The following is a 25,813-nucleotide window of genomic DNA, read 5'->3' on the forward strand; positions in this document are numbered from 1 at the left end:
GAGGCAGGGGACTGGAGTTTAGGGGTTTGATGCTGCAGTAAGCTATGGTTCTGCCACTGCAGTCCAGCTTGGGCAATAAAGTGAGATCCTATCTCTTAAACCAAAAACATAACAGGCCAGATTGCTTGAGCCCAAAAGTTTGAGACTAGCCTGGGCAACAAGGTGAAACTCCATCTTTACAAAAAATACAAAAATTAGCCAGGTTTGGTGGCACGTGCCTGTATCCCAGCTACTTGGGAGGCTGAGGCGGAAGGATCCCTTGAGTCTGGGCGGCTGTTGCTGCTGAGAGCCGGGATTGCACCACTGCACTCCAGCCTGGGCAACAGAATGAGATCCTGTGTCAAAAAACATGAAACATACCAAAAAAAAAAAAAAGTTTCATAAGCACAGCTGCCACAATGTTCCTGGACTTCCCATGTTATTCTGTTCAATAAAGTCACATCATTAATTTAGCTGTGATCCTATTTTCATTGTATCATCTAATCAATTCACAAATCGCACGTCCTTATTTTTGGCTCAGAAGAAAAAACAAAGGTTGCAGTAAATCCAGACGTGACGACCAAGTTGGCTTGCTCTTTCTCCTCCTTCCACATTTTGTTGCTGGGCACACTGAAGACAGGGTCACTCAAAAAGAGACCCTCGCTGACAAATTGGGACAAATTTTGATTCCCTGGAAACCATCATTTATTTTTGGTAAATGCCAGTGAGGAATATACACGTCATTCCTGCAGAAAAGTCTATAGCATTTAAGTCTTGAAAACAGGTGACAATTGAAAAAAAATTGTAAGATGTTCAGGTCTTTTAATAATTTAATGTTCTGTGTCCTTCAGGCTGTGAGACCTTAAGGTATTGGGGTCTGGTAATGTCCCAGCTATAGCAAAGGGCCTGTTGGGTGACGTAGGACAAATACACAGCAAAATTCAGAAACTGCAAGTGCTTCGTCACTTGAACGGATCTGGCTTGTCCCCTTTGTGATAGGGGCTTGACTGTTCCTAGAATGAATGACTTAAAATAAGGTGGTTAAAAATTCTGCAGTGAGTCTCGCCATGGTGAACAAACATGATTCAGAAATGCCTCCTTCTATAAAATGAAGGAGCTGGGTTGGAGTCAGTGTTACCAGCCAGACCATACCCTGGATGGGTAAAGAAAATTCTCTACCACAGAGCCCAGCAGTGAGGAGACTGAGAGGAAGGCAGGCCTGCAGATGAAAGCGTGGGAGTGGGGCATGTCGGGCGGGCACTGTCCGGCTGGGAAAAACCAGCCTTCAAGAGGCCATTGTCAATCAGGCTGGGCCTGGTGGCTCATGCCTGTCATCCTAGCACTTTGGGAGGCCAAGGCGGGTGGATCATTTGAGGCCAGGAGTTTGAGACCAGCCTGGCCAACATGGTGAAACTCTGTCTCTACTAAAAACACAAAAAATTAGCCAGGTGTGGTGGTGCATGCCTGTAATGCCAGCTACTAGGGAGGCTGAGGCACGAGAATCACTTGAACCTGGGCGGGGGTGGAGGTTGTAGTGAGCTGAGATTGCGCCACTGCACTCCAGCCTGGGCAACAAAGCAAGACTCTGTCTCGGCGGGGGGCGGGGGATGTGGACCTCCAAGTCTCAGAAATGTGTGTTTGTCTTTTGATCTGCTGATTTGGTGTAACGTGATTGCCTCATTCATTCCAGTGTACGTACTTGCTGTAAATTTATATACAGAATTAAATAGCCCATTTATTAATTTATAAACCATAATAAAACCAGACAGTCATTTCCCCTCACCAGCAAATCTTGCATTGGAAAAGGAAAATAATATACAAATTTCAGCAACTTCAGAGATTTCATGAAGCCTGAATGGAGGTTGAATTCATTTTGGAGTTCAATGATATATTCAAAGAATCAGGTACTATAATCATATAGACAACTCCCGTAATATCTCCGCAGTGCAAAATTATCCCTGTTTCTTGTCATTCACCAGTGAGAAAAATCCAACTGCAGACTTGACTGCCTTCGGTGAAGGCACACGGCAAGTTCTTCTGACAAATAACACCCTTTGGGATTGACTCTTCACGTTTTACACAGCAATTGTCTCAGCTTGGGACCAAAGTATTTACAAACCAAGTGAACAAGAGACGAAGCAAAAGGGACACTTCTGAGGCCGGTGGTGCGGAAACTCACCGCCAAACAGGGTGGGGGGCTGGTCACCTCTTGAGGAGTGTCCCATGTGTCAGCTGACATAACATCTTAAATACAGAATTCCAATTGAAAGAAAAACAAACAACAACAACAACAAAACACGAGTCAAGCATAAGCGATGTTACTTCCTCTCTGAACAGGGAAACATCTCGTTCGCTGGGAGATAAAAGGTAAACCTCTCATTTCCTGCTCTCTTCCCCTAAGTGCCAGCAAGAAGCTGGGTGTGGTGATGAAGAAAGAAGGCAGCCATCACCTAAGACCCCACAAGCCAAGCCGTGGTCCCCTCCATGAGGGCACAGTCCTTTCATGAAGCCGTAAAAGAGACCACAGCTCAGACCTGAGCACTCAGGTTACCTACTGGGGTCCTGTCATATTCCTTACGTTGATTTCTGCCAAGACCCAAATTGATTCCCTTTTTTTTTTTTTAGACAGAGTCTCACTCTGTCACCAGGGCTGGAGTGCAGTGGTGTGATCTCAGCTCACTGAAACCTCCACCACCTGGGCTCAAGTGATTCTCCTGCCTCAGCCTCCCAAGTAGCTGGGATTACAGGCAGGTGCCACCATGCCTGGCTAATTTTTGTATTTTTAGTAGAGATGGGGTTTCACCATGTTGGCCAGGGTGGTCTCAAACTCTAGTGATCCGCCCACCTCAGCCTCCCAAAGTGCTGAGATTACAGGCGTGAGCCACCACGCCTGGCCCCAAACTGACTCGACCAAAGAATCTGATTTGGCAAACCAAATCTTAGTGCAGTGTTTGCTCCTCGTCCCCTTACCCAGAACATGATTCAGATCCTAACATAAACACAAAAACAGGTCAGGGAACCAAAACACTGTGGTCTTGTTTATTATACAAAATATTGAGATAATGTTCACGATTAATTCTGTTTTCAGCAATTGTGACAATTTTGAAGCTTCTCTCGAAGCTTCAAAACACTTCATTATTTCCTACTAAATACCCAAATGTGTCACACAGGCATCACCAGTGGGAACTTGGTTTTTTTGTTTGTTTGTTTTTTGAGATGGAGTCTCGCTCTGTTACCCAGGCTGGAGTGCACAATCTCGGCTCACCACAACTTCTGCCTCCCGGGTTCGAGCGATTCGCCTGCCTCAGCAGCCTGAGTAGCTGGGACTACAGGCGCGCGACACCACGCCTGACTAATTTCTGTATTTTTAGTAGAGGTGGGGTTTCACGATGTTGGCCAGGCTGGTCTCGAACTCCTGACCTCGTGATCCGCCCATCTTGGCCTCCCAAACTGCTGGGATTACAGGTGTGAGCCACCGTGCCTGGCCGGGGAACTTTTGTTTTTAAATGTTTAGAAACAAAAAGATTTTTGATGCATAGGCCAGTCCTAATGCATCCCATAGTGGGGACCAAGGCAAAAACACACACAAACTACAAAATATTCCCTAGAAAAATGCAAGATCCTCCGAAAATCAAGATCTCTCTACCAAACAACCTACCAAGTCATCACAGAAGAGGTGACGACGCCTCTCAAAAGACACGTGCCACAGAAATAGAGCTTAAAATACTGAACACGATTTCTCGAAGATCCTTCTCACCACCCCAAGAGAAGCGCCCTGCTCTGGTGAGGGAAGAGGAGGCAAAGAAGAGAGCAGTTTCCCTTCCATCTGGATCTGGGTGGATGCCAACCCTGACGTGCAGGGCAGAGCACCAGGCTGCAGGAACTGGATGCTAATTGCAATCGCTTTTTGCTTTGGAACATTTTCCAGGAACTTGTGAACTGCTAAGGGGATGACCAGGAAACTGGATCCATCTCTGTGGCTGGGGATGTTTTGAATGGATTCTCACGGGCTCCCTGTCTGCTTGGTGACCCTGTTGGTCCCATGCGTATCTGCGCCAGGGAATTAAAGTAGCCAGTCTGACGTTCTCAAGTACCGCCCTGGACACCCCCACTGCCAGCTCATGGTCTACAGCCACAGTGACCCCAGCTTTTCACACAGGGTCCTGAATGTTATCTGGAATGCAGACACAAGTGCTCTGAGCTACACTGCTTGGGGAATAATTCCACATGGAAAGGTACAACGTGGCCAAGATCTCCGCAGGGACATGGCCCTCAGATGACAGACTCCAGGAAGAAAGAGCATGAGACACCGGTCTCTGTTTAGGTTTGCCCAGAGCTCACAGCCGTCTGCACTGCAGGCAATACATCCTCCTGCGGCTCACGGGGGGCCAGGAACCCCAGGGCTTCTGAAGGAGAGTTATGCACCATCCCCTCGGCTGGGTTGTACATTCACTGATTGTCAGAAGTTTCTGATACTGCTGTGGGGGCCAGGGAAGGAGTTACAGAACAGTCTGGTCCTGTCCTCTGGACTCTACACATCATAGCGGTTCAAACTGTACGAGTTTGGGTAGCTCTGCCGGCTGTACTGGAAGTGGTCTGTTAAGATATTGTTGCGGCCGTACTGATAGTCCCCGTGCTGGGGGAAGAGGAGGCCGTTGTGGGGCTTCTCCAGTGGGGTCCGGTGACGTTCCTTGCTGCTCAGGTCCGCTGAGGTGACCGGGAGGAGGTGCTTCCTGGCTTGCTGGTTTGCATCGTACTTGGTCTGTGCCAGAAAGAGAGCAATGAGACAGGACATGCCGGGGCATAAGGAAGAGCTCATAATTCAAAGTCAATCAACTGGCTGGCTTCGGTGGCTCACACCTGTAATCTCAGCACTTTGGGAGGTTGAGGCGGGAGGATCACCTGAGCTCAGGAGTTTGAGACCAGCCTGGGCAACATGGCAAAACCCCGTCTCTACTAAAAATACAAAAAATTAACCGGGAGTGGTGGCGCATGCTGTAGTCCCAGCTACTCAGGAGTTCTGAGGCACAAGAATCGCTTGAATCCAGGAGGCGGAGGTTGCAGTGAGCTGGGATCATACCACTGCACTCCAGCCTGGGAGACAGAGCAAGATGCTGTCTCAAAAAAAAGTCAGTTAACCTCTGGGGCTGGCATAAGTCATAGGGCTTGAGCAAGGAAAGCAGACATGAATGGACCAGACCACAGTGCACGGACAGACTCAGAAGACAAGTTCTTGGCCAGGTGCAGTGGCTTATGCCTGTAATCCAAGTGCTTTGGGAGGCCCAGGCGGGAGGACCACTTGAGGCTAGGAGTTGGAGACCAGACTGGGCAAAATAGAGAGACCCCATATCTACACGTGTTAAGAAACAAATGAAGAGGCCAGGTGTGGTGGCTCATGCCTGTAATCCCAACACTTTGGGAGGCCGAGGCAGGTGGATCACCTGAGGTCAGGAGTTGGAGGCTGGCCTGGCCAACATGGTGAAACCCCATCTCTACTAAAAATACAAAAATTAGCTGCTGTGGTAGGCGCCTATAGTCCCAGCTGCTCGGGAGGCTGAGGCAGGAGAATCGCTTGAACCCGGGAGGCAGAGGTTGCAGTAAGCTGGGATGGAGTGCCACTGCAATCCAGCCTGGGTGACAGAGCGAGACTCCGTCTCGAAAAAAAAAAAAAAAAAAAAAAGGAAAGGAAGGCAAGCCCTCCCTGTTGGCCATCCTATGTGCTTACACCGCACTAAACAGAGCCTTTGAGAGGAGGGAGGGAAAACCCCAGCTGAGACACAGCCGGAATGATTTGAGGACCTGAGGTTGCCTATGCAGGAAAAAGGAAGCCAGAGTTGGGATGGGGCTGCGCCAAGATCATAAACCAGTCAGTGGCAAAGCTTCGATGTACAGCCCTAGCCTCGAGCGCTCAGGAGGCCTTTCCTTTTCTGACTTCCTGGGTGTTGGGGGGCCGGCTTCCTTCCCTGCCCAGCCTCCCCCACTCTCACCTTGTTATAGAGGAAGACCCCCAGGATGGCGGTCATCATGCCCAGGACGTTGGTGCTGGTGACTGGGTTGCGCAGCATGATCAGGGACACCGTGATGACCATGATTCTCTTGGTGGCATTGGCGACTGAGTAGCTCAAGGGGCTAACGAGGTTGAGGATGCTGAAGGCGATAACATTCTGGGCAAAGTTACAGAAGCCGCTGACAGCCAGGAGCAGGAGCGTCCAGGGCCACTGGTAGACGTAGGTCTGCAGAGACCGGAAGGTAAAGACAGCACTTCAGTGGGCGGCGGTGACCCTGCCTCCCTGTATCCACCTGGCAGGGTTAGGGGAAGGGATGCGGAGGGGCTTGTCTGGAGCGTCATGGTCCACAGGCAGCCAGCCCAGGTGTGTCACCAACAGACACTAGGTGCTTTACGTCCATGACCTCAGAACCTCACGACACCACACAGCACGGGAATCACCCGCCGTCTCCTGCCAAGGAAACAGGTGAAACCAGGTCCCCAAAGGGCACCAAGCAAGACGTAAGCCAAGGCCTTCCCCGGCAGTGAACAGCCAGGAACTCTGGGTTTGGCAAAGCAGCGGTCTGCTTGTTGGACACAATGCATTCTACAGGGTTGGAGGTCCTGGGAAGGTGGCTCTGAGCCTGCGAAGTATCTGGTAATATGAAAGCCACGGGTCTGAACCTATTGCTGCGAGGATGAAACAGAATCATGGCTTTTGAAGTGCTTTACAACAATCTCAAGCCAAACAAACACAAGAGGTGATGTTACCATCAACAGCTGAGGCCAGGTGCAGTGGCTCACGCCTGTAATCCCAGCACTTTGGGAGGCCGATGCAGCTAGATCACCTGAGGTCAGGAGTTCAAGACCAGCCTGACCAACATGGTAAAACTGTGTCTCTACTAAAAACACAAAATTAGTCAGGTGTGGTGTGGTGGCGCATGCCTGTAATCCCAGCTGAGGCAGGAGAATCTCTTGAACCTGGGAGGTGGAGGTTGCAGTGAGCTGAGATTGCACCATTGCACTCCAGCTTGGACAACAAGAAGAAAACTCCGTCTCAAAAAAACAAACAAAAAAACCAGTTTAGGTTGGGCGTGGTGGCTCATGTCTGTAATCCCAGAAATCTGGGAGGCTAAGGAAGAAAAATCATTCGAGGGCAGCCTGGGCAACACAGTGAGACCCTGTCTCTACAAAAAAAAAAAAATTAGCCAGGCATGGTGGTGCACACCTGTGGTCCCAGCTACCTGGGAGGCTGAGGTGGGAGGATCGCTTGAGCCCAGGAGTTCAAGGCTGCAGTGAGCTACAATGGCGCCATAGCACTCCAGCCTGGGCAACAGTGTAAGACACTGTTTCAAAAAAAACCCCACAAAACTTTACCATCTGACCCTGACCAGAATGAGGCCATTCTGATTAAGGGATCCAGAAATCAAGAAATCACAACTAGCAGACATCAGGGCCATGGAATCCCCCAAAGAGCCTAGGCTGGTCCCAGGACAGGCAGACAGGTGAGAACCAGGTAGGCACCGCCCCGTAGGCCAATTTCCAGGCCACGCTGACCTTGGCCACAGGAGGACAGAGTTGGCTCAGCCCAGGGCAACTGTGATTGGCGGCCCTGCTCGAGCTGCAGGATGTCCACCTGACTCCATCTCCACTGCACTCCAAGAGAGAAGGATCACACGGTCCTCTCAAATGCAAGGAAGACATGCTTAGGCGACCAGCTCAATGTCAACCAACTCAAGACTTGAACTTCCAAATGCAAATCCATTTACCTGTGCCATACACCCTGCAGCTTCTGCGGGAAACCTCACTGGAGGAATAGCCCCTGTAATATATACGAGCCCACCAGGATGCCTTCATGTTGGGCCAGCCTGTTCTCCCAGGGGTCGCTCCCTAAGGTGATGGGTTAGGACTTCCATGCTATTTTCTTCCCGCTTGCATAGATATCTATCTTCCGGGAAAGGAACCCAACCAATCTGGCTTAAAACAAAAAAAGATACATAATAAAACGGACTGATTTGTTCGCACAGTGCACAATTCCAGGCATTTTTTTTTTTTTGAGAGAGTTTTGCTCTGTCGCCCAGGCTGGAGTGCAGTGGTGCGATCTCTGCTCACCGCAAGCTCCGCCTCCCAGGTTCACGCCATTCTCCTGCCTCAGCCTCCCAAGTAGCCGGGACTACAGGCGCCCGCCACCGTGCCCGGCTAATTTTTTGTATTTTTAGTAGAGATGGGGTTTCACCATGTAGCCAGGATGGTCTCGATCACCTGACCTGGTGATCCACCCACCTCAGCCTCCCAAAGTGCTGGGATTATAGGCATGAGCACTGCGCCCGGCCAATTCCAGGCATTTTAACAAATGCATCAATTCATGGAACCAACACGACTATCGGACATTAGGACACACCTGGGGGGCTTCTCTTTTGTCCTAACCCCCTCCTCCTAAACCTGGCAACCATCCATATTTTCTGTCATGATCCGTGTGTCCTTCCTTGGGAGACTGTCATGGAACAGGAATCACATGGCTCGGAACCTTCAGAGACAGGCTGCTTTCACTCAGTGTAGCAACTCTGCCATTCATCCAGGTTGTGAGGAACAAGAGTTGGTACCTTTTCATTGCTGAGTAATGCTCCACTGTGTGTAACATTCCACGTACTGAAGTTTTTTGTTTTGTTTTGTTTTGAGACGGAGTCTCGCTCTGTCACCGAGGCTGCAGTGCAGTGGCGGGATCTCTGCTTACAGCAAGCTCCGCCTCCCGGGTTTGCGTCATTCTCCTCCCTCAGCCTCCAGCGCACGTAGCGGGGACTACAGGCGCCCGCCACCATGCTCAGCTAATTTTTGTATTTTTAGTAGAGACGGGGTTTCATCGTGTTAGCCAGGATGGTGAAGTTTTTTTTTTTTAGAGATGGAGTTTTGCTCTTGTCACCCTGGCTGGAGTGCGATGGTGCGATCTCAGCTCACTGCAACCTCTGCCTCCCGGGTTCAAACGATTCTCCTGCCTCAGCCTCCCAAGTAGCTGGGGTTACAGGCAACCACCACTGTGCCCAGCTAATTTTTGTATTTTTAGTAGAGATGGGGTTTCACCATGTTGGCCAGGCTGGTCTTGAACTCCTGACCTCAGGTAATCCACCCACCTCGGCCTCCCAAAGTGCTGGGACTACAGGTGGGAGCCACCGTGCCCGGCCTATTTTTTCTTGAGACGGAGTCTCACTCTGTCACCCAGGCTGGAGTGCAGTGGCACAATCTCAGCTCACTGCAACCTCTGCCTCCCGGGTTCAAGCAATTCTCCTGCCTCAGCCTCCCGAGTAGCTGGGACTACAGGTGTGCCCCACCACACCTGGCTAATTTTTGTATTTTTAGTAGAGAAGGAGTTTCACTATATTGGGCAGGCTGGTCTCGAATTTCTGACCTCAAGTGATCCGCCTGGCTCGGCCTTCCAAAGTGCTGGGATTGGATTACATGCATGAGCCACTGCCCCCGGCCATCTGTCCATTGTCTTCTGATCTAATTTCTCTCTGTTGTTGAAACTGGATAATGTAGACTGATTTATCTTCAAGTTATTAGCTCCTTCCTCTGTTACCTCCATTGCCCTTTTGAGTCCATCCCTTGAGTTTTTTTTTTTTTTTTTTTGAAGAGGGGGCCTCCCGCCATTGTGCCGGGGGGGGGGGGGAGGGCGGATCTTTGCGCCCTCTAACCCCCACCTCCCACGTTCAAGCAGTTCTCCTGCCTCAGCCTCCTGAGTAGCTGGGATTACAGGCACGTGCCACCACGCCCAGCTAATTTTTGTATTTTTAGTAGATATGGGGTTTCTCCATGTTGGTCAGGCTGGTCTTGAACTCCTGACCTCGTGATCCACCTGCCTTGGCCTCCCAAAGTGCTGGGATTACAGGCATGAGCCACCACGCCCAGCCAATCCCATGAGTTTTTAATTTACTGTCTTCCATTTAAAAATTCCTGGCCTCCAGCCTGGCCAACATGGTGAAACCCCATCTCTACTAAAAATATAAAAATTAGCCAGGGGTGGTGGCGGGCGCCTGTAATCCCAGTTGCTCGGGAGGCTGAGGTAGGATAATCACTTGAGCCTGGGAGGCAGAGGTTGCAGTGAGCCGAGATCACGCCATTGCACTCCAGCCTGGGTGACAGAGCAAGACTCTGTCTAAGGGGAAAAAAAGAAAATTTCTAGCCAAGTTTGGTGGCTCATGCCTATAGTCCCAGCACTTTGGGAGGCTGAGGCGGGTGGATCGCTTAAGCCCAGAAGTTTGAGACCAGACCGGGCAATATGGCAAAACCTTCTTTCTACAAAAAATACATACACACACACACACACACACACACACACACACACACACACACACACAGTTAACCAGGTATGCTGGTGTGAACCTGTAGTCCCAGCTACTCAAGAGGTTGAGGTGGGAGTATCAATGAGCCCAGAAAGGTTGAGGCGGCAGTGAGCTGTGACTGCACCACTGCACTCCAGCCTGAGCACAGAATGAGACCCTGTCTCAAAGGAATTTAAAAGATTTCCATTTGGTTCTTCACTCTATCTTCTATCTGTTCACATTTGTTTCCAGAGTCTTTACTTTGCTCCTTGGAGCACGATGGTAATCACTGCTTTAAAGTCTTTGTCTGATAATCCCAACATCCATGTCATTGCACTGTTGGCCCTTGTTGGTTGTCTTTTCCCAACCATCTGGAATTTCCTGGTTCTTCGTAAACTATGTAATTTGGGCTGGCATCCCGGGCATTTAGCATATTATAAAAGTCTGGGTCTTAGTTAAATCCTATGAAGAATGTTGATGTTTTGTTTTAGCAGGCAATTGATGATGCTGGGTTCAGGCTGCAGGCTTGACTAGCCTTCTGTGGGTTGTGGTTCCAATGTCAGTTATGTTTTCAAAGCCTTTCCAGTGGTATTTGGCTCTGTCCTGAGTCTGAGCTGCCCGTGGTCAGTCTGAAAGCTGAGTGGTGGTCTCTCCCACAGTTCTGTTCTCAGTCTTTGGTATGCTGTTTAAGATCTGATCCTCATATGTGTGATGCTCAGGTTCGAGCCTGGGATTCCATGGGCGACTTTATGAGGTCGCTGTCCTCAGCTCCTCCCTCCACACAATCTCTTGAGTACTTTCCAGTTTCCTAGTCCCTCCCTTTCATGGCCCTCCAGTCAGAAAGCTGAGGTTTAATCACCGCACTCTGCTGTTCACTTCCTGTGACTACACCCCCATTTGAGGGTCAAGCAGTGACAGTACAGAGAGAGAACAAGCTGCAGAAGGGCTCATCCCATCCTCCGAGGACTATATTTCCTCAAACTGCAGAGGAAGAATCCCCTCTCTCTGGGTTTTAGGTGGCTGTGGAACCTGCTGCTGCTGCCACCAACATAGGATTGTCAGGGGCCTGGGAAGCAAGAGATGAAGGCAAAAAAGAAAATAGAAAAAAACCTAACAGACAGCTGGGCGTGCCGGCTGGCGCCTGTAATCCCAGCACTTTGGGAGGCTGAGGCAGGGAGATATCTGAGGTCAGGAGTTCAAGACCAGCCTGGCCAACATGGTGAAACCCCGTCTCTACTAAAAACACAAAAATTAGCCGGGAGTGGTGGTGCGCGCCTACAATTCCAGCTACTCAGGAAGCTGAGGTGGGAGAATCGCTTGAACCTGGGAGGCGGAGGTTACAGTAAGCTAAGATCATGCCACTGCACTCCAGTCTGGGTGACAGAGCGAGACTCCATCTCAAAAAAAAAAAACCAACCAAACAACAACAAAAAACAACAAAAAAGAGAAAAAGCCTAAGAGGCATCTAGGTGTGGTGGCTCACGCCTGTAATCCTATCTCTTTGGGAGATCGAGGCGGGCAGATCACCTGAGGTCGGGGGTTCAAGACCAGGCTGGCCAACATGGTGAAACCCATCTCTACTAAAAAAAAAAAAAAATACATAAAAATTAGCTGGGCGTGATGGAACATGCCTGTAATCCCAGCTATACGGGAGGCTGGGGCAGGACAATCTCTTGAACTCTGGAGGCAGAGGTTGCAGTGAGCTGAGATCACGCCACTGCACTCCAGCCTGGGCAACAGATCAAGACTCCATCTCAAAAAAAAAAAAAAGAAAGGAAAAGAAAAAGCAAGCCTAACCGGGGATTTCCTCCATTCTCTCTGAGGGTTAGGAGTCTCCTTTCCCATTCTCTAGACTCCAAGCAGAGAACATCTCTGTTCTCATTCAGTGCCCGCATCTACCTTCTGAGCTGCCTCATGTCCAGGCTGAAGACGCAGAAGGAAGAAGAATGACAAACTCACCGCTGGCTCCAAGACACTCTGAGTTCTGGTCTTTCCCCCAGCCATCTGCCTGCTACCATTTACTTCTCAGTTCTCAAGTAGCTGTTTCGTGCATTCTGTCCAAGTTTTGAAACCAGGCCACCTGCTCCAGAGTCTAGGAATCCCCGCCTGTCTTTTGCCAAGCCACTTGGCAACTGGGCCAGGAGTCTCTGGGAACTGCCCGCTCCAGCCTTTGATTCTTGGTAGACTGGAGAGCAGCAGACACCAGCTGACACTCTCCCATCTCATCCTCTTCCCGCCTGTTCTGGAGAACACGACTGCGATGGTGCTAACTAACTTGCTGTCTGTGTAGTCTATGTGGCAGACACAAGACAAAGAGGGGGAACCCAGACATGTGGGAACCCCATCTTCAGACTGCAACATTAGTGAATACGGTGTGTGCCTAGGGCTGCTATTAAATATACAAAGTCATGCTCATGTTAAAAAACATATGGGCCAAGTGTGGTGGCTCACAGCTGTAATCCCAGCACTTTGGGAGGCCAAGGCGGGAGGATGGCTTAAGGCCAGGAGTTCAAGACCAACCTAGGCAACAGTGGGAGACAGTCTCTACGAAAAAAAAAAACCAAACAAACAAAACACCACCAAACATAACATACATAGCCTCAACTAAAAAAAAAAAAAGGTTACTTAAGGTATTACAACAACAACAAAAAAGATAATGACTAGAACAACAATAACAACACAAAATGTCCTAAGTGCAAGAAAAGCAAAGACAAAAGACCACAGCAAAAGCCTACATGTTCCTGTCCATGTGTGGACACACACATACTCTAATGAGCTGTAACACAGAATAGCAGAGGAACTGACAGGAGACCCACTGACACTATTACACAGCTGTACAAGAAATGAGAAAGGCCTTCTATGTCGTTATGAAGAGCTCTCCAGGACGATGAGATGAAATGAACAAGGTGCAGAATAGTTCAGCTCCCCTTCAGTATCCACAGAGGACTGGTTCTAGGGACCCCTGCGGATGCCAAAATCTACAGATGTTCAAGTCTCTTTTATAAAATGGTTTAGTATTTGCATGTAATCCATGCATATCCTCCCATATACTTGAAATCATTGCTAGATTACTTATAATCCCTAATACAATAAAAATGCTATACAAATAATTGTTATACTGTATTATTTTAAAATGTCTTATTCTTTATTGTAATACTTTGTTTGTTTTTCTACCATACATTTTCAATTCGCAGTTGGTTGAATCCACTAGTGTAGAATCCACAGATATGGAAGGATGACTGTATATTTATATTTACTTTTGAGACAGGGTCTTGCTCTGTCATGCTGGCTGGGGTGCAGTGGCTCAAGCATGGCTCACTGCAGCTTTGACCTTCCCAGGCTCAAGTGATCTTCCCACCTCAGGCTCCCAAGTAGCTGGGACTACAGGCATGTGCTACCATGCCGGGTTAATTTTTGGTTTTGTTTTACGTAGAGATGGGGTTTCGCCATGTTGACCAGGCTGGTCTCAAACTCCTAAGGCTAAAGCAGTCTGCCTGTCTCTGCCTTCCAAAATACTGGGATTACAGGTGTGAGGCACTGTGCCTGACCTGTATATTTAAAAAGCTACTTTTTGGGCTGGGTGTGGTCGATCACGCCTATAATTCTAGCACTTTGGGAGGCCGAAGTGGGTGGATCATCTAACGTCAGGAGTTTGAGACTAGCCTGGCCAACATGGTGAAACCCCGTCTCTACTAAAAACACACAAAAAATTAGCTGGGCGCGGTGGTGGGTGTCTGTAGTCTCAGCTACTCGGGAGGATGAGGCAGGAGAATTGCTTGAATCCGGGAGGCGGAGGTTGCAGTGAGCCGAGAACATGCCACTGCATTCTAGCCTAGGAGACAGAGCGAAACTCCATCTCAAAAAATAACATAGAATAACATAAAATAAAATAAAATAAATAAAATAAAATAAAATAACATAAAATAACATAACATAAAATAACAAAATAATAACATAAAATAACATAACATAAAATAAAATAACATAAAATAAAATAAAATAAAAATATAAAAAGCTACTCTGTGTGTAAGAAGGACAGAGGGTGATTACATATGCAAATTTGCTTATATTTGCAAAAATATGGAACGGGTGAACTAGGAGCCTAAGAAATGTTATCCATGGTTGGGGAGGGGACAGGTTGGAGGGTAGAGGAATCATAGCCAGACTTCTTTTTTTTTATTTTTATGAGACACAGTCTTGCTGTGTCACCCAGGTTGGAGTGCAGTGTCGTGATCTCGGCTCACTGCAACCTCCGCATACCTAGTAGCTAGGATTATAAGCGTATGCCACCACACCAGCTAATTTTTATATTTTTTCTAGAGATGGGGTTTCTCCATGTTGGCCAGGCTGGTTTCGAACTCCTGGCCTCAAGGGATCCACCCACCTCGGTCTCCCAAAGTGCTGGGATTCCAAGTGTGAGCCACTGCACCCAGCCTGCAAAGAAATACTAACCTTCTCTCAGCACTCTAGTTGCAATTGTGCTGTGGGAATGCTCACTCTGAAGCGATTATATGAGTGAGTGTACAGTAGAATAACATCAGTGAATAACTGGGGTAGAATAAGCAACTAAGAAATGAGGAGCGGAACCAAGCATACCAGTAATGAAATCCAAATACGAAATTCAAAACAGCAAAGATCTGGACTGTTCAACTGAAAGTGACACTCATTGCTAGGAACTCTTTGCTGCTGCCCCAAGTGTGTACTTCCTAATTTTTTCACAGTAAAGGCCTAACAACAATGACGACCCAGCAGCTAAAAGCACCCACGGCACCTGGATTGTGTCTCTAAACACTGCTCCCCACTAACGGCACCTGGAGTCCTGAAGGAGGGGCTGACTGCAGCTCTGGGATGGAAAGTACACAAGGTGAAGGCGGGCATCCCGCTGGGTGAAACGCTGACCCACAGTGCTATAAGGGCAGGGAGCCAATCAGAAGGGCTCCAATGGCTAAGACAGGACAATTGTTTTTTCTTTTTCTTCTTTTTTTTTAAGATGGAGTCTCGCTCTGTCGCCCAGGCTGGAGTGCAGTGGTGCGATCTCGGCTCACCGCAACCTCTGCCTCCCAGGTTCAAGCGATTCTCCTGCCTCAGCCTCCTGAGTAGCTGGGATTACAGGCGTGCGCCACCATGCCTGGCAAATTTTTGTATATTCTGTAGAGATGGGGTTTCACCATGTTGGCCAGGCTGGTCTTGAACTCCTGACCTCAAGTGATCTGCCCACCTCGGCCTCCCAAAGTGCTGGGATTACAGGCTCGAGTAATCCCACTGCGCCTGGCCAAGACAGGACAATTTGACTAGGAAAACGAATAATTCATGCAACTGACAAACACATAAAAGTTCACAATGATGCTGGAGAAAAAAAGAGAACCCCTTCCCTACCCCCAAACAAACCCTCAACTCTGGTCAGCATTTGGAGTAAGCTCCAACTCTCTATCCTGAAAATTAGTCATCAAAAGGAACAGTTAAGCATTAAACTGCCTTTCTCGTACCATACTTCAAGGTAACAAACTAGTCCTGGAAGATGCAAAGTTCTTCATAGAAGAATTACAGCTTATCAATGTGAAAGGAAAGTTAGAAAAGTGAGCCATGGTTTACTGATTGGGAAAATAGAGGTAATATCCACTACTTCAGCAGGTGGAGCCAAGGATTAAAGATAAGAAATGTCACAAATCCAGCTAGACCACATTAAGACCTCAATAAATATTTACTTTTCCTTTCTAACTCGAGTCTGGAAGAATTGCACTGGCCTCCTCCTCACCGCAGGCACTTGCATTCATTTATAACACATTCTCCGAAGGCAGACCCTGCAGGTGGCAGAAAGATTCGATGTGGAGTAAATGGAAATAGAGACCAGGGAGGAACTGAGCTGCACACAGTTTTCCTTCTTTCTTTTTTTTTTTTTTTTTTTTTTTGAGACGGAGCTTCACTCTTGTTGCCCAGGCTGGAGTGCAGTGGTGCGATCTCAGCTCACTGCAACCTCTGCCTCCTGGGTTCAAGCGATTCTCCCACCTCAGCCTCTCAAGTGGCTGGGATTACAGACATGCACCACCACGCCTGGCTGATTTTGTATTTGTAGTAGAGACAGGGTTTCACCATATTGGTCAGGCTGGTCTCGAACTCCTGACCTCAAATGATTCACATACCTTGGCCTCCCAAAGTGCTGGGATTATAGGCGTGAGCCACTGCATCCAGGCAGTGCACGTTTTTCTCTTTTTTTTTTTTTGAGACGGAGTCTCGCTCTGTCACCCAAGCTGGAGTGCAGTGGCACCATCTCGGCTCACTGCAACCGCCACATCCCGGGTTCAAGCGATTCTTCTGCCTCAGCCTCCCGAGTAGCTGGGACTACAGGTACGAGCCACCATGCCTGGCTAATTTTTATATTTTTGGGAGAGACGGGGTGTCACCATATTGGCCAGGCTGGCCTCAAACTCCTGACCTCGTGATCTGCCCGCCTTGGCCTCCCAAAGTGCTGGGATTACAGGCATGAGCCACTGTGCCCGGCCTTTTTTTATTATTTTTTTTTTTGGTCAGCGCATAGTTTTCAAAGTTCCAGGGCTGGCAAGGCACAGTGGCTCACATCTGTAATCCCAGCACTTTGGGAGGCCAAGGCAGATCTTTTAAGGCCAGGAGTTCAGGACCAGCCTGGGCAACATAGCGAGACCCTGTCTCTCCAAAAAACAGTAAAAAAACAAAACAAAACAAAACAAAAAAACAAAAAAAATTAGCCAGCCATAGTGGTACTCGCCTGCAGTCCCAGTTACTCGGGAGGCTGTGGGAGGATCGCTTTAGCCCCGGATTGAGGTCAAGGCTGCAGTGAGCCATGATTGTGCCACTGCACTCCAGCCCTGGCAACAGAGTGAGGTTCTGTCTCTAAAAAATAAACATTTAAAATAAAAAACGAGTAAAAATAAAAAGTCAATGTGAGATCTGGACTATACTGTCAGGACGTGAAAGAGTCACCTTCTCTTCCTTGACGCTACTGGCGCATACACAGCAGCTATCAGCACCTGGGATCAAGCACACCAGAGAAGGAAAGGCACAGGAAACCCACTTCCTCGATGGCGTGCACCGTCACCGTGAGTCATTACGGAGGGCTGACTGCTGAAAGCGCTGGCTGTCAGGTGCCCAAAAAACACCCCAATGTTAACATGTAGCTACAGCTCCTCAACAAAGCACCTATTCTGGAACTAGCCAAGAAAACGACGTGTTCTTGGTGCGGTCCAACTCACCAAGTCGCTGCTGACCAGGAAAGCCGAGAGGTCCACCAGAACCCAGGTGGGGATCATAAAGAAGACGGCGTGGCAGCCCAGGATGTTGAGCAGCCGGAGATGGTGGATCCGTGAATCTCGCAAGACCTGGAAAGGGAAAGCCTCTTCAGAGGGTGATTAAAACCGTATGTGGCAAAAAGGGCTCCAGTGACTCAGGCCTCAAACACAGTGACTGGACATTAACCCCGACATCTGAGCTTGAACACCAAACCTGCAAGTGCATTTGTGAGGACATACACAGCACAGGCCTGAAACAAGCACCATGCTCCACGCATAAACGACTGAGAAAAGAAAACAAAAATAAAACAGTAACACTCAGTGCTGGTGAGGATGAAGTGAAGTAGGCACTCTGAAATTCCACTGGTTTGAGGCTAAATTGGTATAACCTTTCTAAAATATGACCAGACAAACTATATTAAGAGTGATAAACGTTTCATACCCTCTAACCTGAGAACTGTAAGCCTATCATAATGAAACAACTGAGACAGGAAAACATCACACACATGATTGTTTCTACATTACAATGAAAAGTTAGAAATAACTGGTATTTCCAATAGAGAAACTGCATTAACCGTGGTACCTGAAAAGTGTGTGATTACCACAGGAGTTAAGAGCAATAATTTTTTTTTTTTTTTGAGACGGGGTCTCACTCTATTCCTATTGCCTAGGCTGGTCTCAAATTCCTAGGCTCAAGTGATCCTCCTGCCTTGGCCTCCCAAAGTGCTGGGATTATAAATGTGAGCCACTGCACTAGGCTTCAACAAGTTTTAAAATCTTGTTTTAAATTGAAGTTTTTAGCTAGGCCTCGTGGCTAATGCCTGTAATCCCAGTGCTTTGCGAGGCTGAGGTGTGACGATCACTTGAGCCTCGAAGACTGAGACTGCAGTAAGCTATGATCGTGCCACTGCACTCCAGCCTGGGCGACAGTGACCCTTGGTCTCAATAAAAGAGCTTTTCTTTATTTTTTTCTTATTGAGCACATTAACTTTATAATAGAAAAACTTTTTTTTTTTTTTGAGATGGAGACTCACTCTTGCCCAAGTTGGAGTGCAGTGGTGCAATCTCAGCTCACTGCAACCCCCGCTTCCAGGGTTCAAGCAATTCTTGTGCCTCAGTGACTGGAGTAGCTGGGATTACAGATGCGTGCCTGGCTAATTTTTGTGTTTTTAGTAGAGATGGGGTTTTGCCATATTGGTCAGGCTGGTGTTGAACTCCTGGCCTCAAGTGAACCGCCGGCCTTGGCCTCCCAAAGTGCTGCGATTATAGGCATGAGCCACTGTGCCTGGCCAGAAAAACAAACAATTTAAAAAGCAAAATGACAAACAGAAAATCAGCAGAATGGCAATCAAGATTTTTCTGCTCCAATAGCAAAGACATTTCTACTCTGCCTGTTTTCCCAATGCCACCAGCTTGCTGCCCACACACCCCTGAAACCCCATGCAGGTCTGCTCATGGTGACCAAATACCTTTTTGGAGAAAATGTTCTGAAGCGAGAAGCACAGCGTGGCGGCAAGGGCGCTGACGAGTCCCCACATATCAAAAGACAACTCGGTGACGGTGGCCAGCAGGACACCGCTGATGATGGGGATGAGTGACAAGTATACCTGCAGGAAGAGGTCATCAAGAAGGGCTCAGAGGCCAGACTAGAGCTGGGCCGCATGCCACAGATGCCCAGGGAAGAGCCCCTCTCCTCCCTCAGCAAAGGGATACAACCGAACACTTTGAAAATGGTGTTTGCTGTGCCAGTGATGCTCCGGGGGGTGGCTGGGGGCAGGTGGTTATCAGAGCGCCAGGGGCAGGGCTTATTTGTGGGTAGCCCCATCCCCATACTATCACCCCCATTAAGAGCCTCTGCTCAGGGCCACAGCCCAGGGCTGGTCCTAACTCCACAGATCTACTCAGCTGCCACTGATGCACCAGGGTTTGAAGCTCTGATCCTCTATAAGGCTCCCCTGTTCCCTCTTTTTAAAAAATAGTTTTTTTGAGACCAAGTCTCGCTCTGTTGCCCAGGCTGGAGTGTAGTGGCACAATCGTGGCTCACTGCAACCTCCGCTTCCCGGGTTCAAGTGATTCTCCTGCCTCAGACTCTCCAGTAGCTGGGATTACAGGCATGTGCCACCATGCCCGGCCAATTTTTTTTTGTACTTTTAGTAGAGACAGGATTTTGCCATGTTAGCCAGGCTAGTCTTGAACTCCTGACCCATGTCATCCATCCACCTCGGCCTCCCAAAGTACTGGGATTACAGGTGTGAGCCACCGCGCCCAGCCCCCATTCCCTCTTACTTCAGGCTCTTCCAGTGTGGTTACTCCTGGCTGGGACACTCCACTGATGCCTTCTCCTGCCAGTGACCTCCTGCCTTCACAAGGAGAGCTTTCTCCAACCCACCTCCACCTTGGGAGGCTCCTGTGCTGTGTTCCCAGGGCCACTGCCTGGGCTTCCCCAGCAGAGAGCTCTCCACTCACTCTTTTTTGAGACGGAGTCTCTCTCTGTCACCAGGATGGAATGCAGTGGCATGATCTTGGCTCACTGCAACCTCTGCCTCCCAGGTTCAACCGATTCTCCTGCCTCAGCTTTCCGAGTAGCTTGGGACTACAGGTGCCTACCACCACGCCCAACTAATTTTTGTATTTTTAGTAGAGATGGGGTTTTGCCATGTTGGCCAGGATGGTCTTGATCTCTTGACCTCGTGATCTGCCCACCTTGGCCTCCCAAAGTGCTGGGATTACAGGCACGGGCCACCGTGCCCGGCCTCTCCACCCACTCTGTCTGTTACATCATCCGGTCCCGTTAGTGTACAACCTTAGAGCAGGTCCTTGTTTGCTGCTTTATCCTGGTGCCTAGCACACAGAGGCACTCAACAGCCACTAGCTGAATGAACGAGTACCAAACATAGTGACAGAGAGCCTTCTAGAAGGTCTGGCATGTGGGGCTAAACAACTCCCAACTTCCAGGATCCACCAGGATCCATTCCCGCCATGTCCAGCTCTTCTGACTCTCGGCTCAATCCTGTCCTACAAAGAACAGTCTTCACTTTGGGAGGCTGAGGAGGGCAGATCACTTGAAGTCAGGAGTTCGAGACCAGCCTGGCCAACATGGTGAAACCCTGTCTCTACTGAAAATACAAAAATTAGCCAGGAGTGATGGAACGTGCCTGCAATCCCGGCTACTCCGGAGGCTGAGGCAAGAGTCGCTTGAACCCAGGAGGCGGAGCTTGCAGTAAGCTGAGATTGCACCAGGGCACTCCAACCTGGGCAACAGAGTGAGACTCTGTCTCAGAAAAACAAACAAACAAACAAACACTCTTAAGGAGAGGTAGAGAGGTGGAGATTTTAGGAGGGAGTGGTCATGCCACAGGGAGGGCAGACTGAGGGCTATGGACCTGAATTCCAGCTTCCCCAATACCGGGCTGTGGCCCTCAGGCACATGATTCTCCCCTCTCAGTACATCTCAGGAAAACCTGAGATCAGGAATGATGACTACCGGCCTTATCTGCCTTGCAGGGCAGGTTCCTAGAAGTTATGATGTCATTATAATTAGTCTGGCTGCCTAACCGGGCCAATTCCCAGTCTTTCCTCACTGTGTGAAGTTCCGGCTCCTTGCCCAAGCTGGGTACAATGTCCCGTACAACAGGGAAACCTGATAAACACGATGATATCTGGTGATGCAGCTAAACACCTCCGGGACAACTCTGACTTCTCAGGAGCCAAGTCACAGCCTGACTTCACCTTGGGGGAGCAGGGCTACAGAGCACACACAGGTCTTGCTGGGACAAAGACAGGCGGGAATAAAAAATAATCAGCCATAGGTGGCCCAATTTCTATAAGCCGATCCAGGGCACTGCCTCTCTGAGTTACATAAAATACAACATGCCAGAAACCAACCACTTGGAAAAGAGGCACGGTGTCCAGCATCAGCATGAAATGGATTCCAGCTGGGACAACAGGCGCCCAACTTCCACTTAAGGATACGGGATAAAGCTGTCTCTGGCTAAAGCCATGGCTATTCTTGCCCCAAACCAGGAAATACCCTGGCTTGGCATCTTGAACAGAATTTGGACTGTGCCCAAAGCATCCTCCTTATGCAGCCCTGAGTCCTGTGTGCCACTTTCGCTTCCATTCCCAGACCATCACAACTTCTGGCTGTTTTAATTTCTAAGACTTTGCTGGATTTTGCCAAGATCGAACTCCTTTGATCATGTCTGGCTTCTGATCCCAGAGGTCCCCTGACAGATCTCTCTTGTAAAGAAGTGAAAACCTAGCCAAGTGCAGTGGCTGACGCCTGTAATCTCAACACTTTGGGAGGCTGACGCGGACGGATCACTTGAGGTCAGGAGTTTGAGACCAGCCTGGCAACATGGTGAAACCCTGTCTCTATTAAAAATACAAAAAAATTAGCCAGGTGTGGTGGTGCACATCTGTAGTCCCAGCTACTCGAGAGGCTGAGGCAGGAGAATTGCTTGAACCTGGGAGGCGGAGGTTGCAGCGAGCTGAGATTGTGTCACTGGACTCCAGGCTGGGCAACAGAGTAAAACTCCGTCTCAAAAATAATAATAATAATAAAAAAAGTGAAAACCTATCTAACAGCGTTCTGATCCATCCATCCCTAGTCCCACTGGAAAGGCCACACATGGGGTGTATGGCCAAGATGTGACCAACCCATCACCTACCAGCAAACCCAGGTAGGGAATCACAACGGGGAGGAAAATTGGATCTGAAAGGGACAACAGTGTTCCTAAGACCACACAGCAGAGATCACAGAGGGACACATACTCCACACACCATTGCTCACAAGGTGATTCTAGAACTTGAGTAGTAAAAGGCCACTGGAGACCTCTACACTGACTTCCCTATTTGACAGGAAGCCAGGCAGCCTGCAGACCAGGATCCTGACCACGTCACCAGTTGGCAACAGGGAGGAACCCCCTGGAGCTCCCATCTGCCCAGAGTCCCTGCCCGGGGTTACCTTGGTGCTCTGCTTCTCCTTCATAATGATCCGGGACAGGAGGACCACCCAGATGGGCATGGTGGCCTTGACTGCAAAGAGAGGGAAGGGCACTCAGGGGGCTGCCTGAGTTCCAGGGCCCAACCTGTTCCACCTCCACGGCAGGATGGGAGGGCTTGGCAGGCCCTCACACCACTTCACCCCTTCTCTTTCGGTAGCGCTTCCTCCTACCATGGCTGTTGTGGTCTGTCCTGCTTACCTCTCAGCTCTCTTCTCAGCCCCTCTTCTCCCTGAGAACCCCATGCGTGTCCCTCCCCTACCAAAACCCTTGGCAGCTCCTCTGCTGACTTCTCAGTCCGGCGGGACGCGCCCCGGGCGGCGCACTCCTATCCATGCGCCCAAACCCGAAGCGGCGGGCCCGGCGGCCGCCCCCGAGGCCGGGCGCGGAACCTACCGGTGTGTGCATAGGACACGGGCACCTTCCAGATGCTGACGTGCGCTGACACGGACGCGAAGTACTTGCCGAAGGCGAGCGGCAGCACGTAGCGCGGGTAGAAGCGCGGCGGCAGCAGCGGGCCGGACGACGGATGCGGACTGGGTCCGGGGCCCGAGACGGGCGGCGCGGGGGGCACGCGCCAGGCGCGCAGCAGCGGCGGGAGCCCAGCGCAAAGAGCCAGGATGTGGCACAGCGACACGGTCACCGGGAACGGGAAGGCGCTCAGGATCACCTTGTTGACCACGTTGCCGCCCGCGCTCAGCGCGTACCACAGCAGGCACAGCGCCGCCACCCGCGCGCCCTCGCGCGCGCCGCCACTGCTGCTCACTGCGCCCGGGCCCCCCGCGCCAGGGCCCGCGCCCACCGCAGCCGCCGCCATCCTGCCCGAACGGCCGCCCCTTCCAGCCCGTCCGACGGCCCGACGCCGGGCGGGGGCGGGGCTGGGCGGGGGCGGGGCTCCGGTCTACGCCGTTTCCCATTGGTCGCTGCCTCTGCGCGTCATACCCCCGCGCCGGCCGACGCGCCAGCCACCACGTCTCAAGTGCAGGCCCAGTCCACTGTAGATGCGCTTCCGGCGGAGCCGAGGCCGGAAGCGGAAGAAGGGGACGCAGACCTGGATCCAAGCTGTGCCACCTGAGACGTGGGCCGTCCCAGTGACCGGGAGCCAGAGCTCGAACGGGACGGGCGAGCAGGAGCGCGGAGGGCTTCGCAGCGTCGGCGTCTGTGCGTGGGCCAAACATCAGGGCTTCGACCAGGGATACAAGGACACCCGCTAACTAGATTCCTGATTCCTGATGGCTGGCGGCGGCTGACACTGAAGGTAAAAGACCTTTTGGGGAAAGAAACCAGTTGTGAAAAGCTCTTGGGCTAAACTCACTCTGCAAACTGGAGGCGCACGCTCGTGGCCAAACTCTGGCAGTGGGACTATTCCGGAGCACCAGATCCCTGGAATCATGTTCTGGAAACCACCGCGACGTGCGCAGTTCTCGGGCCTGGCCCTGGTATCACCCCACTGAATCCTAGTAACACGGTGCGGTAGGTATCACTGTCCCCATTTCACAGACCGAAGTCCAGAATGGGGAAGCGACTTGTCTTGGGCTTCCTGGCCACTCTGGGGACCGTGGTCATGGCAGCGTCCTTGGACATCTGTCTCCAAGGCTCTGCAGAAGGGGGAGGTGCCGGGCCTTGACGGCTGATGTCCAAGGACCAGCTGGGATGGACCAGCCCCAGGAGGCCCCAGTGGAGGAAAACAAAATGAGATTTTCCGTAAGATGATCTTATACTAATTCAAGGACTATAATTTGTTCTCCAAATCGTGTGCCTCCAACTTTTTCGGGGAAAGGGTGTTAAAATTCCGTTACAGTGTTTTTACTTGTCAAATTAGAAGCAGCAACCAGCTGGGTGCAGTGAGTCAAGCTTGGAATCCCAGCACTTTGGGAGGCCAAGGTGGGCGGATTGCTTGAGCTCAGGAGTTGGATTTCATGGCATGGACAACATGGCAAAACCTCATCTTTGCAAAAAATACAAAAATTAGCCAGGCGTGGTGGCGCACGCCTGTGGTCCCCACTACTAGGGAGGCTGAGGTGGGAGGATTGGCTTGAGCCCAGGTCAAGGTTCCAGTGAGCTATGATGGCGCCACTGCACTCCAGCCTGGGTGACAGAGCGAGACCCCGTCTCAAAGAAAAGTAGAAAGCAGCAACCCAACTTGGCTCCCCAAATATTGAAAGGTATCTTAGCTTATCCTTGCATTCTCAAAGGCCCTAGGCCCTCCTGGATACATGGACACAGGCATGGTAGTCCCTGCAGGCAGGGGTAGGGGGGAGCTGCAGCCTGTCCCAAAACTCTAGAGATGCTGATAGGAGGCCAAGCTCTGCACCCTAATATCCTCCAGCTGTACCCTGTGTGTGTCAGAGTAAAGTCACATCCTTGAGACACCACGTATCAGCAGAGCTGTTAAACACAGGCACAGTGAACTTAGGAAAGTATAACTATAGGCACCCTACAGCACAGCTGAGTGTCAGATACTTCCACTGACACACTGACATGCTTTCTGTATTAGTTCTCACAACTCTGGGGTATTTTCACCCCCCAAATTGGGACATGTGCACAGGAGTGAAGAGATGAACTCAGAGCCACACAGCTGGTGGGTGGCAGGCCTGAGTTCAACCTCATCCTGCCCTCAAAGCCACTTTGCCCATGGCCTTTTGTTGGGGAGGGGAGTGTGTTCTGCACCAAGCTTTTGCCAGGAATCCCTGCTAGCTCTGAAACTGGCTCTGGACTGACTGTAGTCTTACAGGCTGGAAGGAATCCTTGGTTTGCCCTGTGAGACTGCATGTCTTAAGGTGTAGCTGTTTCTTCATTTGTGAAATTAAGTAGATATGGATAAGATGACCTATTCCAAAGTGAAAAACTAGAAAACCAAAGTCTTAGCCTACAGTTTCAGGGACGAGGGGGAATTAAAAGATGATTACTTTATAGTCAAGGGAGAAAAATTTTTTTGGAGTCAGCACCAACCAGCTAGTAAGGCAGCTGGGGGCCAGGGCCATGGGGTGGGCTTTCAGACACACACACAGCTCTAAGCCTCTGGGTCATACCTTGTAAGAACTAGGTATTTTATTGAGGTGGGGATAGTTACTTGAGACCTGTGCTATGCAGCCTCCTACGGAGGGCTGCTCTCTAGGCCAGGTAAAGTCTGGGTGAGACAAGGTAACATTCCTTAATGTGGCCCTGAATAAAATGTGGAGGTCCTCCCAAATGCAGCAGCAGGCTAACAGGTGGACTTCAAGGCTGTGCCCTGCCCTGTCTCCCTGCATTGCAGCTGTTGGGGTC

At 50.1% G+C, this 25,813-nt stretch overlaps 1 protein-coding gene across 1 annotated transcript; it reads right to left on the reverse strand.

The window, feature by feature from the left end:
* Window positions 1-1,846: 1,846 nt before the first annotated feature.
* Window positions 1,847-23,422, reverse strand: SLC35E1 (solute carrier family 35 member E1). Its single transcript, XM_032170045.2, has 6 exons — window positions 22,943-23,422; window positions 22,510-22,580; window positions 19,013-19,150; window positions 17,508-17,633; window positions 5,967-6,212; window positions 1,847-4,741 (listed from the first exon to the last, which is right to left on the reverse strand). The coding sequence occupies exons 1-6, from the start codon at window positions 23,361-23,363 to the stop codon at window positions 4,511-4,513; spliced, it is 1,233 nt and encodes a 410-aa protein (XP_032025936.1). The 5' UTR covers window positions 23,364-23,422; the 3' UTR covers window positions 1,847-4,510.
* Between the last annotated feature and the right edge of the window lie 2,391 nt (window positions 23,423-25,813).

The sequence above is a fragment of the Hylobates moloch genome, unplaced genomic scaffold, assembly GCF_009828535.3.
Source record: "Hylobates moloch isolate HMO894 unplaced genomic scaffold, HMol_V3 SCAFFOLD_12, whole genome shotgun sequence".
Lineage (NCBI taxonomy): Eukaryota > Metazoa > Chordata > Mammalia > Primates > Hylobatidae > Hylobates > Hylobates moloch.